The following is a 16,128-nucleotide window of genomic DNA, read 5'->3' as shown; positions in this document are numbered from 1 at the left end:
CGCTCACCTGCAGGCGGGTCACCAGTAGGCTGTAAGGCGCCATTTTGTGCACTGACAAAGATGAGGTCGCGTGAAAGTGACGTGCCACACTGTGCATTTAAAGTTTTTTGGAGGGGCGTGGCTTTGACAGCTATGCGTCACGATGAAGGCGGAGTCTCCATACAGGCGCGAGAGCCCTTCAAACGCAGTGGGTGAGGCTCATGCGTAAGCCTGGGAGCTGCATAAAAACACTTGCAGAAATATGCGTGAGGCCCCGAGTTCAGTCTCTAGCACCAGAAAAAAAAGTGTTTCAGAAGCAAATACAGACACAAAGACGTTTAATTCAAGAGTAAACTTTGGTTATCTGAGCCTTACAAATCTGGGAAAGGTATTTTTTAAAGGCTTTCCTGCATCTTCTAGGACCTTGCTGTCCAACGACGACGGAAACTCGCGAGAGTGGAACGGGATTTGGTTCATCTATGGTAAAGTCTGATGAAAGCTTCGTGGGCCAATCACGGCGAAGTGGAGGTAGGAACAATGGGGTTAAAGGTCGAGCGGAAGTTCCTGGAGCTTCCGGTAGCCGGCTGGTGTAGAAGTTATGGCTAAACATCATCCAGATTTGATCTTCTGCCGCAAGCAGGCTGGTGTTGGTGAGACAGTGCCCTGCCTCGGGCTGTCTGAGTGCGGGTGGTAGTAGGATCTGGGGAACTAGGAGTTCCTGTCTCCTCCCTAGGGTCTTGGCTTGAAGGTGCCACGTTTCCCGCTTCGCTGTTTAGCGCGCGTGGATTTGTGGTCTCTGGTAAAAGAGGGCGGGGACGTGCGTCTGGAGGCTGGCGGCTGGGTGTCTGCCGTGGTCCGAAGAAACTGTAAGATTGCCCAGGAGCTGGGAGGGGACTCGAGGCTGTGGGGTTGATTCAGGTTTAAGCTTAGGTGGATAAAATGGCCATGACTGCAGTCGTTGAGCCTTTCTCCGCCCTCAGGTCGAGGATGTACTTTCTTGCTTCGTCAAAACTTTAATTCTAATTGTTCTTTTTACCGTCTTTGATCTTGCAGCCATCGGAAGACTGTGTGAAAAATGTGAGTGGAACACGCCCTCCCACACTCCAACCCACCCTACCCACTCAGTTTCAGTGGAGCCAGAAATCACTTATTCTCAATTGTACCACAAAGAAGGCTTTGAGTAGATATGCCTAGAAGTATGTGAACACTGAATGCTGGCCTGCAACCAAAGGCTCCTTTCATCTCCTCGTTCCATCTCCCACTTTTTTTGGGGGGGAGGGGGGTTGGAAGAGGGGAGTGAGGTTTGAACTCAGGGCCTCACACTTGGAAAGCAAGCACTCTACTCCTTGAGCCACTCTTCCAGTCCATTTAGCTCTGGTTCCTTTGGAGATGGGGCCTCGGGAACTATTTGCTCTGCTGGCCTTAAACCTGATCCTACACATCTCAGCCTCCCAAGTAGCTAGGATTACAGGTTTGAGTCACTAGGACCCAGCTAAGCAATTTCTTAAAAAGTTGAACAAGTATCTACCCTAGGACCCAGCACTTTCATTTTTAGGTATTTATTGAGGAAAAACAAAAATGTCCACACATAAGGTTTATACAAGAATATTCTTAACCAGAGTATGAAAAAAAAAAAAAAGATTATTTTTAGACATTGTAGTCATAATAACCAACACTGGAAACAGTCCGGCTGTCTGTCATCAGGATAAACTGATACATACATATAATGGAAAGCCCTTCAGCAACAAAAAGGGAACAAGCTACTTATAGATGTACTAAGGATTAACGTTCTGGTTATTTTGGAGATAGGGTCCTGCAGATTATTTGTCCGGGCTGTCCTTGAGCCATGATCCTCCATCTCAGCCTCCCAAGTAGCTAGGGTTACAGGTGTGAGCCACTGATGCCTGGCATATGTTTAGGTTTTGAAGAAATGTCTAGTTTTGGAAAGGAAGAAATTCCCAGAGTAATACATCTCCTCATATATGTGTGTGTGTAATTTTTTTTTTGCCAGAACTTATAAACATAGAACTTTTCAGGTACTGTTCCAAACCCTGAACATAGATTGGTTAATTAATTTTTTATATGTGTTAAAAGAAATTGGGATAGATTGTCTTATGCCACAGTAAAGGAAGTCCCTAAAGTCACTGTCACAGGAAGACTGGTATATTAACCTGACAACAGGAGAAGGGCAAAGGACTTGAAGAAGTACTTGGCACTAATAGTGAAATAATTTCATTTTCTTTTTGCTATAGGTGATGGCAAGTGCGTGATCTGTGACTCGTATGTGCGTCCCTGCACCCTGGTACGCATATGTGATGAATGTAATTATGGATCTTACCAGGGCCGCTGTGTGATCTGTGGAGGCCCTGGAGTCTCTGATGCCTATTATTGTAAAGAGTGTACCATCCAGGAGAAGGATGTGAGTGTATACAGAGCTTTACATCAGAATTTTCTCCTTTTATTTTATAATTTTGCTACCCACAGCAACTTCCCCTGGTCTCTGGAGATTATGATGTTTAGCTAATCACGTAGATTATAATCTCTTCAAGTGCTGTGAGCCAAAATGGGTGTAGTCCAATAAAAGGCAGTTATTCTACATCAAGGGTAAAAATGCAAGAGAAGCAAATCTTTGTCAACATCAGCAATTTGGAGAGCCCTATCTCTATTACTTTGATGTTTCTCTGTGATTATTCTTATTCAGAAACAACATCCTACATTTATAAGTTCAAACAAAGTGCATGGTGTATAATAGCCACTCAGTAGTTCTTTTCCTTTTTTTCTTTTTTTTTTGTGATAGGGTCTCAGTATATAACCGGATAACCAAAGCTGGCCTAGAACTTGAGATCCTTCTGCCTTAGCCTCATGAGTGCTGGGTTTACAGGGGTGAACCACCATGCCTGAATCTACTATCATTAAGGACTGTTTGGGTGGATTGGTGGCAAAATTGGACTTGGGATAATTCTAGCTGATTTTAGTTTTTAAGTGACTAAAGTACACCTTTCTGTAATATTAAGGAATTGTGGGTCTTCATTTTTGTCCCTTACTTATTATCATTCAGCTCCCTGAGTCAAAGGCCAATAGAGACAGCTTATAAATCAGTGTCAAAGGCAAGTTTTACCCTTATGGTTCAGGGTGGGGGTATGAATCAGCTTATTTTCTTATGAAAAAATATAAGGAAGTATGATGTAGTCCCACTAGGCTAATAGCACAGGATTACCTAACATAGGATAAGACAATGTGTATATAACTTCATAGTCCCATGAGCAAAGTATAAGTAGTTTGTAGATATTATCTCCCTTATTCCTCACAGTGACTTTGTTAAATAGGGGTTATTATTATCATCCCCATTTTTACAGTCCTTTTCCCAGCTAATAAGAGACAAAGCAGGCTGTCTGACTAAACCTTGTGGTGTCCACATTACACCATGTTGTCCTTCATAAGTTCTTTTGGGTTTGTGCCCATTTTAATGAGAAACAACCCAACTACCTCATCAGTCTATGCAATTGGAAGCTGCCTACCTCCCATAAGTGAGCCAAATAAGATTTTTTTTTCTGTCTTTGTTTCTTGGGATTTGGCACGTTTTTCTTGGGATTTTGTGCATTTGTGTATGTGGATTTTGGTTTTTGTTCAATGGGACTAGGGTTTGAATTTAGTGCTTCACACTTGCAAAGCAGGCACTCTACCACTTGAATCATGCCCCCAGTCCATTTTGCTCTGATTGTTTTGGAGGTGGGGTCTCACAAACTTATTTGCCTAGACTGGCCTCAAATCTTAATCCTCCTTATCTCAGCCTCCCACATTGCTAGGATTAAAGACGTGAGTCACTGGTGTCTGGCTTTTTCTTTTGAGATAGGGTCTCCTATATATATCCATGCTTGGCCTTCAACTTGAGATTTTCTTGCCTTGGCCTCCCAAGTGCTGAGATAACAGTTATGCACCATTTTGACAGTCTTAAGACTGTTTCTTGCACCATCATCTGTTGTTTACAAAAACAGATGAAAAAGGTCATAGATTAAGTACCAAACCCAGTTTTAGTTTGTGACTTAAGCATTCTTCTGTCCAAAACTGATTTGCATTTACCTTTGGTTGTCAGATCATATTCTGCCTTCTACAAGTGTGGGTCTGGTCCACTAAGTAGATTGTACTCCTTTAGAACAGGGATGTTGCTTCTTGTATTTGTCTCTCCTTTTCCCACATCTCCGTATTACTGACTCATAGTCCATGTGTGATTGTGGGGTTTGTTTGTTTATTTGGTGCTGCCCCTATAAATTATCCATAGGAGGCTCCTCTATAGATACACAGTAGATTCTGCTTTTTTTTTTTTTTTTTTTTTTTTTCCAGTACTGAACTCAGAGCCTACACTTTGAGCCACTCCACCAGCCCTTTTTTGTGAGGGGGCTTTTTGAGATAGGGTCTTGCGAACTATTTCCCCAGGCTGGCTTTAAACCTTGATCCTACTGATTTCTGCCTCCTGAGTAACTAGGATTACAGGCGTGGGCCACCAGCAGCTGGTAGTATTGCTAATCATTAATAGTGTATAAGTAATGAAAAGAAGGTACTTTTTTTTTTTTTTTTTTTTTTTTTGGTGGGACTAGGTTTGAACTCAGGGCTTCACAATTGCAAAGCAGGAGATCTACCACTTGAGCCACACTTCTAATCCCAAACAATTTTTAAACTAGATAAAGAGTCCATTTAAGGACAATACATTCTTAAACTTTTACAGAACTATAGCAAGTTTTTATCTGGCATAAACTTGTAACCAGAGAATGCTTAATGTTTATTGCTTTCTTGACTTATCTGTATGTGGTGTAACCAGATACCTTTGAATCCTTATGCCTCATTCTGTCCCTGAGAATTACTCTAGATGTCACTCCCCTACTTCACATTATACAGGAACATTCTGGGGATATTTGAGATGGCATTTAGCTCACATCTACTCAGCAGTAGTTTCCAAGGAACACAAAGCAGTCCAGTGACATGATCCAGCCTCTCATCCTTACAGATCATCATGTAGATGAAGTGCCCAACATTTTTTTTCCTATGCAGAAATCTTCCTTCAACAAAAGCCACTCCTATTATTGTTCTCTGCTTCCTGCAACTTTCATAATTTATATGGAAATTAGGCCAGTAAGCTAAGCCAGGTGACCTCATTTATAGGTTTTACAAAGCCACAAGAGTAGCCAGGAACCAGAGATACCTGTGATAACAGAGGACTAATTCATAGTTTCTTATTGTTCATCAGCATATTAATCCTCATAACCCTTGATTCCTTTACTTCCTTAACTTTACATTTTCCTTACCTATCCCAACCAGTTAATAAGAAAAATCCCAGTAACATTTATGGGGTTCTTTTTTTTTTCTTTCACTGGTCCTGGGAATTGACCTTAGGGGTCTCACTCTTGCTGAATGCCAGGTACTGTGCTTAGAAATGTTAAAGCTACTTGGCCCAAGGTTACACAGCTAACAAGTGGAAGACCCAGGACTAGAACCTACCTCTGTCTAACCCAGTGTTTCTCAACTTTTTGTTTTGGTTTGGTTTTCTTTGAGGTACTGGGGTTTGAACTCATGGTTTTGCACTTGCTAGGCAAGTGTCCTACTACTTGAGCTACACCTCCTCCCCTTTTTTCCTGTAGTTATTTTTGAGATAGGGTCTTGTTTGTTTGTTTGCCCAGGCTGGATTTAAACCACAGTCTTCCTGATCTTAGCCTCCTAAGTACCTAGATTACAGGCATGAGCCACCAGCACAGGCTCAACTGTTTTCTGTTTGTTAATTTGTTTTTTCATTATCTCCTATCTATTTTTGTTACTGTTTTGGTGCTGAGAATTGAACCCAGCTACTCAGGAGGTATAGGTAGGAGGATCTCAGTCCAGGTGGGCCTGGCAAAAGCACAAGACCTTTTTTAAAAAATAAACTAAAACAGAACCAGGCCTCATGTCCTTAGTTCTCATGGTATTTGGGAGAACTTGGGAACAGCCAGGAAGCCTGTGAGAGATGTGAAGAAAAGAACAAATTCATAGTTTAGGCAAAGAAACAGGAAAACTGTTTGTCATTAAGAGGAAATGCTGAAAAAGCCCAATAGGGTTGTTGGGATTTAATCTAGTGCAGAGGTTTCAAGTGTTTGTTTTTGTGGTACTGGAGAGCAAACCCAGGTCTTATAGCAATGTAGAGTCCTATCTTCAAAAAAACAGGACTGGAGACATGCTCAAGTGGTAGAGTGCCTGCCTAGAAAGCACAAAGCCCTGAATTCAAACCCTAATACCACCAAAGAAAAGAAGTGTCATAACTTACTAATTATCTGAGATAGATTCTACTACTTACAATCTATATGAGACTTCTTAACTGAGGCACAGGTTAGCTTATCAGAAGTAGGAATAGCCTGGTTCTTGAGCCTGCCACCTTCACTTAAGCTCAGGGAGGAACTGTTGTGGGGGCAAGGCGGGGGCGGTATGGCCCAACATTACCTGGTACCTCCCAAGAATTTCTAGGGCTCTGTAAATACAGTTTCTAAACATTGACCTTCTCCAGCCCCTAGTTTTACTATTGATGTATGAGTCCAAAGACAGATGACTCAATAGATGTACAAGGCCAGAGTCTGTCATATCACAGCATTTGTAAATGTTGAAACATCTCTAAAGAGTTTCAAGTGCTGTCATGTTAGGGTATTGGGGTTTTTTTTGTTATTTTTTGCAGTACTGGGGCTTGAACTCAAGACCTACACCCTGAGCCACTCTACCAGCTCTTTTTGTTATGGTTTTTGTTTTGTTTTGTTTTTTTGAGATAGAGTCTTGAGAACTGTTTGCCTGGACTGGCTTTGAACTGCGATCCTCCTGATCACGTCCTGAATAGCTAGGATTACTGGCGAGAGCCACCAGCACCTGGCTTCTGTCATGTTTAATATCAGGTTTTTTTTAAGTTAGAAAAAGACAGCTAGCTCCTGTTTTTAAAACTTTTTTTTTTTTGTTTCTTTCAATTTGTAATTTTTACAAAGACTTTAAATCTTGTGTTAGGCACCCATAGATTATGCCTATAATACTTGGGAGGCTAAGTTTGGGAGGATTATGGTTTCAGGCCATCCCAGGCAAATAGTTTGTGAGACCCCCTCCCCATCTCCAAAATAACCAGAGAAAAATGGACTGGAGGTGTGGCTCAGGTAGTAGAGCACCTGCTTTGTAAGCGAGAAGCCCTAAGTTCAAACACCAGTCCCACCAAAAAAAAAAAACTTATTTACATTTCATGTCAGCCCACCAAAAAGAAGACAGCTGTATTAGAAATGAGGTGGCTATGGACTTGGTTATTTCATACTGTGGCCTAATACCACAGAAACCTAATTTTTTGATATGAGTGTCTAATAAAATCAACAGGCTTGTGAAAGCTTTTCCAGCTGCTGCTTCTCTTTCTTTCCTCCCATCATCCCAAATCAGCAGATGGAGTCATCATTCATGCAGCACGCTGCTTTCCCAGGGGCTTCCTTGAAGTCACTCAAGCTTGCAAAATGGCCAGGGCAGCATGTCATTCCATTTCAGAGAATTGACTATCAACAGCCATCCCTAGCACAGGAACACTCTTCTTCTCTCCCAATATCATGTATCAAAGTGAATTAATACGGACACAAAACCCAAAATTCTACACTGCTTAAAATGTAAAACACTGGGGCTGGTGGTACAACTCAGTGATACAGCGCTTGCCTAGCACACGTGAGGTCCTGGGTTCCATCTCCAGCACCACAAACAAAAAAAGGAAAAAACTAAGGGGCTATTTCTAAGCCTTCTCCTTTAGAGTATCCTCCTTTCTTGAGAGAGGGCAGGAGGACTAGATGTTGATCTGCAGGTAATTATTGCCATTTCTTAACCTCTCACTTGAAGAAAATTCTTTGGGTATTTGAGTTTCAGATTCTACCTGAACTGTGTCATCCCAGTGCAAAAGTGGTCTGAGAATCCAACATTCTAAGTGTAATTGCTGTTGCTGTATTTAGAACGTATGTGGGCCCTCAGGGTATTTTAGGTGTTTTTTGGTTTTTTTTGTGGTACTCGGATCGAACCTAGTGTTTGCATACTAGGCAAACACTTAATCACTGAGCTACATCCCCAGCCCTATTAATAAATTCTTGATGATGGATCAAATACGATACCTAGAAAGATGAACAACTAAACCATTAACTAAAAGCTATAAAATCATCTTTGAAAACTCCTAGGAGCCTAGGGAAGAAACTGTGCTGATTGATCTGGACCTTCCAGTTAAGGAGAGGGGTATTTAGACACATTTGCAAACACATTTATTAGGTTCATTTTTTCATTTTGGGGGATGCTGAGAATTGAACCTGAGGCTTTGCTCGTGCTAGGCAAGTGCTCTGCTACTGAGCTACAACCCCAACCATTAAATTCCTCTTGATTTAAGCTCAAAGAATTAATCGGCTTCTCCATTTTATTTTCCAGAGGGACGGTTGCCCAAAGATTGTCAATTTGGGGAGCTCTAAGACAGATCTATTCTACGAACGCAAAAAATACGGATTCAAGAAGAGGTGATTGGTGGGTGGTCCCTTCCTCCCCCCATCGAGCTGCTGCAGCCGCCAGAAAAGATGTCTACTACTACCAGCAGAAAGGGAGCAGGGCATCCCCAGACTGCCTGCTATTGCATTGATACCTTTCCACCCTTTCCTTCCCTCACCCAGACAGGTGGGGATGGAAAAGATCCCTCAGAGAGCACTCTGGCAGACTATAAAATGTATTGGTTAGCTCATGGGAATAATATCTTTCAGTCTTCTGTCTGAGAAACTAACTATGAAGCTACCCCAGTGAAAAGTGTGTTCTTGCAGCAGCTCTGATGGCAGTTGTCCTTGATGACCCCTAAGGTGTGGCGGGAGCCATCAGAACAATAAATGTGATGTGAGCAGTTAGTCTTGGAGCGCTTACCAGGTGGTGCTGGTTTCTTTTCTTTCTTTTTTTTTTTTTTTTTTTTTCTGAGAAATTGGAAACCCTTTCTGTTGCTATTGTTTTAATAAAGTTGATGTTTATTTTCTGGTAGTCTGTCACCCTTCACATTTAACTTAACTATAGTAATTTATTTTAGCTACCCAGGAATTGGAAACTTGAAATAGATGTAGTGGGATTCATGAAATACCTTGCCCTTTTACTGCTACTGGAAGGCACTCAAAGCCACCCGTGCTTTTCATTGTAGGTAATCAAAGTCATTTTTAAAAACTTAGGATTTTTTCCTTCCTGTCTTAACTTTAATTCTGAGTGGAAGAGATGACTTACATGAAAAGAATCAGACAATTAAATTGATGAATTTGTATACAACTTTATTTCATAAAGTGCATGTATACTCACATTGAGGATATGATTCCTTCTGAGAAACAATTTTAAGTAAATTCACTAACTAAAGAGAAATAATGCACTTGCCTTAACTCAACTCTCATGTCTGCTGGCGGAGGCTATCAGCAGGTTATCCTGAAAAGGTGGATTAGCAGCTTGAGGTGTCCAGTCAAGTGGGTCTTCAGCAGCATAGATTTGAAAAGGTGTGGGGTCCTGAAGAATCAAGTGACCTGGCCCAAGTTCATACTGCAACTTAGCAGCAAAGCCAAGGAAAGAAACGAGCCTTGTGACTTTCTGTCCAGGGTTTTGATTTGGGTCAAAAAAATTTGATTACTCATAATGTACTGAGTGTCCACACTACTATACTTTCTGCCTTAATAGAATGGAATAAGAGACCTGACAGAAACAGTCCCATTGCAACCCAGAGAATGCACAATGGGTTCTTGGCCTGGCGTGACAGGCACCTCAAGAAAGCACAGGAAGGTCATAGCCACAGGGCTAAAGAAAATCCTGAAGGCCTTCCAGATGTTTTGCCATCCCCATTTTCTGCACTCTAGCCACTGGGGCTCCTTTTCAGTTCCTCAGCTTCTGCCTTAGTGCATCTATTTTTTAGCCTGTTGATCCCTCTATACTGCTTTTCCCTACCCTTTGTTTCTCAGCTAACTACTTCAAATGTGAGCCAAGTATGTCTCCCAGCCTGCAATGAAACTTTCTTTGTACTTCCATGTAGCATCGGATGTGTTCTTTGAAGCCATTTAGTGATTGTTGACTGTCACCTACTAAACTTCTGCACAGCAGATCATAGTCTAGTTGAATGAATTGGAAGTGTTGAATAAGAAAACCAGATAATAAACTGCACATTGAAGGATATATAGGAACCCACAGGCAAAGGCACAAGGTAGCCAGGTGCCAATGGCTCACTTCTGTAATCCTAGGTACTCAGAAGGCAAAGATCAGGAGGATCACAATTCAAAGCCAGCCTATGCAAACCGTTCAAGAGACCCTATTTCAAAAAAACCCTTCACCAAAAAAAAGGCTGGTGGAGTGGCTAAAAGTGAAGGTCCTGAATTCAATCCCCAGTACCACAAAAAAAAAAAAAAAAAAAGACAAGGTGTTCCCGGGTGATGTGTTTCGGAAGTTCAGAGCAGTTCTAGAACATCAGGTGGTTAACAGACATCTTCAGTTCTGTAAAAAGAAAGAATAATGAGCTCAGCCAACTGTACACCACAAAAATTTGGGATGGTCTTAATTGTGTTCATCTTCATTATTGAAATAAGCACTAATACCTACATGGGTCTACTTAAAATAACTAAATTTATGGTCAGCTTCAGAAAGCCATTTCCTTTCCTGAATGTATGATTATTACTACTGTTATTTCTGCTGTTATTCAGTTAAGTACTTAGTGTTGTATTCAGTTGTAGGCTCTTAAAAGGACTAGTGTCCTACCGTTTCCAACTTCCCACCTGTGTGCATGCTATACAAACATGGAGATTTTTTTTTCTTGGTGGTCTGGGGTTTGAACTCAGGGCCTCACACTTGTTGGGCAGGCACTCTACCACTTGAACCACTCTGCCAACCCTATTTTGTGTTGAGTATTTTCAAGATAGATCCTTGCGAACTATTTGCCCATGCTGGCTTCAAACCTCTGTCCTGAGTAGCTAGGGTTATGGGCGTGAGCACCTGCCCACATTTTAAATACTGCTTTTTTTTTTTTTTTTGTGATATTGGGGTTTGAACTTAGGGACTCATGTTTGCTAGGCAGGCACTTTTATCACTTAAGCCACTCTGTCAGCCCCCAAGATGGGATCTTACTATGTTTCCCACACTGGCCTTGAACTTGTAATCTTTCTGCCTCAGCCTCCGAAGTAGCAGGGATTATAGGCACGGCAGCATTGCATTTTTTTTTTTTTGGTGGGACTGAAGTTTGAACTCATGGCTTCATACTTGCAAAGCAGGTGCCTTGTCACCTCCAGTCCATTTTTTGCTGTGGCTATTTTGGAGATGGGAGTCTCTTGAACTGTTTGCCTGGGCTGGCTTCAAACCATGATCCTCCCGATCTTAGCCTCCCAAGTAGATAAAATTACAGGTGTGAGCCATCAGCGCCCCTGGTAGCATCTTTTGCAAATACTCTTGTTCAGAAAAAAAGTTGTAACTAGACATGTGTAGTCTTTACATTCAGATTTGTGTTTGAATTCTGCTTTGCTATTGACCTTCAGCAAGTCATTCAGCCTGTTTCTGGATAATAATACCTACTTCTTAGATGGTGAACATTAAATTTGACTACGAGCCTCACCATAACTGAGAAGGCTTTATATAAAAGTGTTAGGTTTTAGCCAGGAATAATGACATACTGTGTGTAATGACACAGAGCTGTAATGCCAGCACACAGCAGGTTGAAGTGGAGGCAGGACTATTGTGAGTTTGGGGCTCGCCAGACTACATAGACTAGGTCTCAAAAACAAAACATAAAACAACCTCACTGTTTTTGTAGCAAACAGTGGGTGCTCAGAAAGCATGTGGGGAAGTAGGAATGAGTTGACTGCATCAATTGGGCCCTGCAGACATGACTACTAAGGTAGTAACCACTTCTCAAATGTATTTAAGCACAAAATAGCAAATATTAGGAGGTTCTCAGAGGACAGAGTTAGCTGGTCATTACCAAGAGCTGAGGATGTGACTTAGGAGTAAAGTGTTTACCTAGCATGTGGAAAGCCTTGGGTCTGATGGCCAGTACCACAGAGAATTCTTAAAAAGTAGTTCTTTTATACTTGGCCTCTGCTTGACAGATAAACTTAAGTGCTGCCATTGATGGCACTATAAATGGTTCCCTCTCTTCCCTACTCCCAAGGTTTTCCTTGGCTCACTTTTCTGTGAAAAAAGATACCTTGCACACTGTCTTCTCAGTGGTTTCTTTTGCATTCCCCCTCCACCTTCACATCAGCCAACCAACTAGGTACCTCTTCCTTGCCCTTGACCTGTATCTCAAGAATGGTTCCAGATGACTATTTTCATGTCTAGTAAATACAAAGAACATAACCAAAAGTTTTGTAAAAACAATATTTACTGTGAATATTGCACTTTAATGGCTTCATTTTATTCCGTTCTAAAATTTCTGGAACAAAAATTTTCTGTCTGAAGTCCAGTAAATAAGATGATTTTGTGAGTTTACAAATAATGAACGTGCTGGGCACTGGTGGCTAACACGTATAATCCTAGCTATTTGGGGGACTGAGATTGGGTCAGCTGGGGCAAATAGTTCATGAGAACCCCCCATCTCCAAAATAACCAGAGAAAAATGGACTGGAGATGTGGCTTATGTAGTAGAGTGTCTCCTTTGCAAGCATGAAACCCTGAGTTCAAACTCAAGTCTACTTGGGAGGCTGAGGGAGAAGGTTCATTTGAGCCTAGAAGTTCAAGACCAGCCCGGGCAAAACAGAGACACCCTATCTCAAAAATAATTAAAAATAACAAAAATTGTTACAACAACCAAACCATAAGATTTTTGATCTCCTTTTGCCTCTCCAAGACAGTGCACTGAGTAGGCAACCTCTCAAGTTATTACTTTTTATATTTAACTGAAAAAAGATTCACAAACCCAGGTGAATTTACCTAGGTGAGTAATCTTGAAAAGGTATCTAAGAAAAACAGCCCAAGTGTGATTTTAAATGTGTGTAACTCAGCCTCAGTCTCTGGGAATGATGGAAACCTCACTCCCAGAGTGCAAAGCGTAGGCCATGTCTAAAGGAGACAGCTGCTATGCAAAAACAGACAGTTGTTGCCAACTTAAATGCCCAACGTGGCCACACACTGAAGGACAAGAGGCAGCCTAAGATACTTTTGTGCAATGTCCAATTTTGTTTTTTTTTTTTTGATAAGCTGTTGATATGTTGTCCAGGCTGGCCTTAAACAGGATCTTCTTGCTTCCACCTCCAGAGTACTGGGATTACAGATGTGTACCACTATACCCCACAATATCCTAATTTTTAATACTCGTAACTCAGTTTTGTTTAAATATTAATATTCTTGAGTCATGGTCCCCGCCCTTTTGTTTGTATTTTGTTTTTGATAGGTTTCCCTAGCTTTGCCCTGACTGGCCTCCATCTCCTGAACAACTAGGATTATAGACATGTGCCATCATGCCTGGCTTGGCAACTCATTTTTTGGGGGGAGGGAGGGAGATGGAGTTTGAACTTGGCTTTGTGCTTGCAAAGTAGGTGCTCTAGCACTTGAGCAACTCTTCTAGTCCATCTTGCTCTGTTTTTTTTTGGAGATGGGGATCTTGTGAACTATGTCAGGCTGGCCTCGAGCCTTGATCCTCCTGATCTTACCCTACCAAGTAGTTAAGACTGTAGGAGTGAGTCACTGGCACCTAGCTTAGCACTCATTTTTTAAAAACAATATATCAGTATATGGCAAGAAAATGTGGACCTTGGCCTGCCAATTAGCAACTTCTAAATTAAGAAAAATTCCCAGGGAATCAAACTGAACTGACTAAATTTCAGAGACATTGTATATAACTTTATTTTGATCTGTAGCTTTTTTTTGTTATTTTATTTTGAAGACAGGATCTCCCTATGTAAGCCCAGGCTGGCTTGGAACTCATGATTCTCCTGCTTTAGCTTTCCAAGTTCTGGCTTTACAAGCACTCACCACCTATAGCTGACTGATAGCTTCTTACTAGTAGTTTGAAGCTAGGACATGAACATGAAAGATTCTTTGCGTTGGATAGAATTTTCCTGGTAAAAGAAAAAAAGTATTCTCCCCTTTTCCCAAGACTCAGTTCCTTACCAACTTTATCCCCAAGTGACCACCGCCAATGCTAAAATGTTACCTTCTCGGAACATTGCAGTTTAGTGTCTTAGCAAGACAGGTTTGTTCTCTTACCTTGTTCATTATAATTCAGTCTTGGTGAAAAAATAGCAAACCATTTACCAATCACTCTTTCCCAAAACCAGATGTTTGTTTTCTCACAACCATGTCTCCCCATTCACAATACAGACCAGGGACATGGCCTGGGCTGAGGTGTATCTGGGGTAGGTTTGTTTACTTGGTCTCCTCTTTCCATACAGTCAGTGTAACAACACAGCCTTTGGTCTGCACCTGGAGGCCCCACAGCTAGTTTCTGCTCCTGCCCAGTAAATTTGAAAAATTAAATTGAGAGACTTATTTTCTTGGATAACTTCAATAAAACATAACTTCAGTGAAACAATGTGAAAATTTTATCCTGGCATTAGTGCATGAGGGTGACTCATCCTGTTAATTGGGGCCTATTATGACCAGCTTGACTTGTCATTGGCACCAAAACATCTGGCATAACTGGCTTTACTCTCAGACAGGGGAGTTGCCCCCTTTTCCCCACTCTGCACTGGGTTGCTTCCAAAGCTCATCATTTTGAAAGCACAGTGTGTACCTTTCAACATATGATTATTCAAAATGGGAGGGGAATATGGAAGGCTTGAGTAGGAATTCAGCTCATAATTAAGCCCTGGAAAGATGAAATCACACGTTGGAGAGAGAAAAAAAAGTCCTCCTCACTACATGATGAATGGAGACATCTGCAGTTAAGAAGGGTGATTACCTTTTTTCCCCCTCTATTTTATCTTCTATTTATATGCTAACCCTTTGCCTAACGCTCCCTTTGCCAAGAAGGCTGGATTTCTCGGTTTTAGTGATTGCTGCTCAAGGCTGATACAAAACACGCATAAACTCGATGCCCTCCTCTTGGGGATTCAGTCCAGCTTGCCTCAGTCTGCATATAATGGTAGGAGACATATACCTTTTATCTGCTTCTATGAACACCATCCGTCCTTCCTTAGATACTCTAGCTCAAGGCGTTGCGACTCACCCTCACCTTTCTCATCATTCTGGCTTGGAAAGTTTCCCACTTGGGAATGCACACCAATTATGCACAGGATACGCAGGATATGAGGGATGTAATTTGGCCAAAATGGTCATGTTGAAGTTAAGAATAGAAACTCTCTGAGGCAAGCTTTGCCATATAAACACTACCTCACGAGCTCCACTTTTATAGATGAAGAAACAGGTTTGGCGATGTAAAGAAACTTGTTGCATTAAATCAAGATCACACAGTAGATGGCAGAAATAGGATGTAAACCCACCTATTTTTATGGCTGCCTCTAATTGGTGACTACAAATACCAATATCCCTTGCTGTGCCCCATTGTGCAAATGCACACTCCCTCAGGGCCCAGTCCTAGTGGCTGCATCCAAAACCCAATCAGTAGCTGCCTCTTCCCGCGCGCCGACCAATGAGATGTCTGTTGCTAACACGTCGGCTGTATTTTTAGCATTCCGAGCTGAGGAGCGGTGTGGGGGGCTGTCTCCCTGCGAGGTAGAACTCGCACTGGGGGAGGAGATGTGGAGAGCTGGGGGGAAAAAAGGGGAGGGTGAAGCAGGGAAAGGCGGAGGGAGCGTGTGTATGACGCTGTGCCACTCGCTGACGCACGAGGCAAGTAGTCCCCGGAGGTGCCCCTGGGCTGGAGCGCTCCGAGTGTGGGGGATGGGGCTCGGCCTCTGGCTCCCTCCCGCCGGTCGCCGTGGAGTTTGCCCTCCAGCTTGGCCTTTCTTTTCCGTAGTCAAGAAGAGCGATTTAAATCCTTACGCTCCCATGGCTCTCTGCCATTGCCAGAAAAAAAAAAAAATCAAGGAAAATAAAATGCAAACTGTTGGTAACTGGAAACTTTCCGATCTCACCGCCACACGTGAATTCGGAGTATGCCGTTGAGTCGGAACTGTCAGGAATGAGAATAAAGAAGGGGGGCGGAGAAATGGGAAATGGGCCTTCTAAAAAGGCAGAAGACTTCAGCGCTAGCTCTCC

General features: G+C 42.1%; 2 protein-coding genes and 1 non-coding gene across 4 annotated transcripts in view; 1 reads left to right on the top strand and 2 right to left on the bottom strand.

Annotated features, from left to right (window-relative positions):
* Nucleotides 1–161, bottom strand: part of Aco2 (aconitase 2) — a 43,649-nt gene extending 43,488 nt beyond the window's left edge. The window contains exon 1 of the mRNA XM_020168166.2: nucleotides 8–161. Coding sequence (XP_020023755.1) covers nucleotides 8–97 — 90 coding nt within the window. The 5' untranslated portion in view covers nucleotides 98–161. The remainder of the gene's footprint in view (nucleotides 1–7) is intronic.
* A 76-nt stretch (nucleotides 162–237) lies between these two features.
* On the top strand, nucleotides 238–8,873 carry Phf5a (PHD finger protein 5A). 2 transcript variants are annotated; one of them, XM_074084576.1, is made up of 4 exons: nucleotides 238–507; nucleotides 1,033–1,056; nucleotides 2,232–2,398; nucleotides 8,413–8,873. In XM_074084576.1, the coding sequence occupies exons 1-4, from the start codon at nucleotides 459–461 to the stop codon at nucleotides 8,500–8,502; spliced, it is 330 nt and encodes a 109-aa protein (XP_073940677.1). In that variant the 5' UTR covers nucleotides 238–458; the 3' UTR covers nucleotides 8,503–8,873. The 2 variants fall into 2 exon arrangements, with proteins under 2 accessions (XP_073940677.1, XP_020023792.1); XM_020168203.2 differs by having other exon boundaries at nucleotides 501–629.
* A 5,391-nt stretch (nucleotides 8,874–14,264) lies between these two features.
* On the bottom strand, nucleotides 14,265–14,400 carry LOC141410616 (small nucleolar RNA SNORA51). The gene has a single exon (XR_012435452.1). It is a non-coding gene; the product is annotated as a small nucleolar RNA SNORA51 (small nucleolar RNA).
* Nucleotides 14,401–16,128: the final 1,728 nt, after the last annotated feature.

This window comes from Castor canadensis, chromosome 8 (assembly GCF_047511655.1).
Source record: "Castor canadensis chromosome 8, mCasCan1.hap1v2, whole genome shotgun sequence".
Classification (NCBI taxonomy): domain Eukaryota; kingdom Metazoa; phylum Chordata; class Mammalia; order Rodentia; family Castoridae; genus Castor; species Castor canadensis.
Note: the sequence above shows the minus strand (reverse complement) of the source record. Positions and strands in the feature narration are given on the sequence as shown.

What these genes read in the sequence shown, in the direction of transcription:
- Phf5a (XM_020168203.2), top strand. Translation starts at nt 578, where the DNA reads ATGGCTAAACATCATCCAGATTTGATCTTCTGCCGCAAGCAGGCTGGT. An exon ending in CCGCAAGCAGGCTGGTGTTG is followed by an intron (nt 630 to 1,032) that starts GTGAGACAGTGC and finishes TTGATCTTGCAG; the next exon opens with CCATCGGAAGACTGTGTGAA. An exon ending in GTACCATCCAGGAGAAGGAT is followed by an intron (nt 2,399 to 8,412) that starts GTGAGTGTATAC and finishes TTTATTTTCCAG; the next exon opens with AGGGACGGTTGCCCAAAGAT.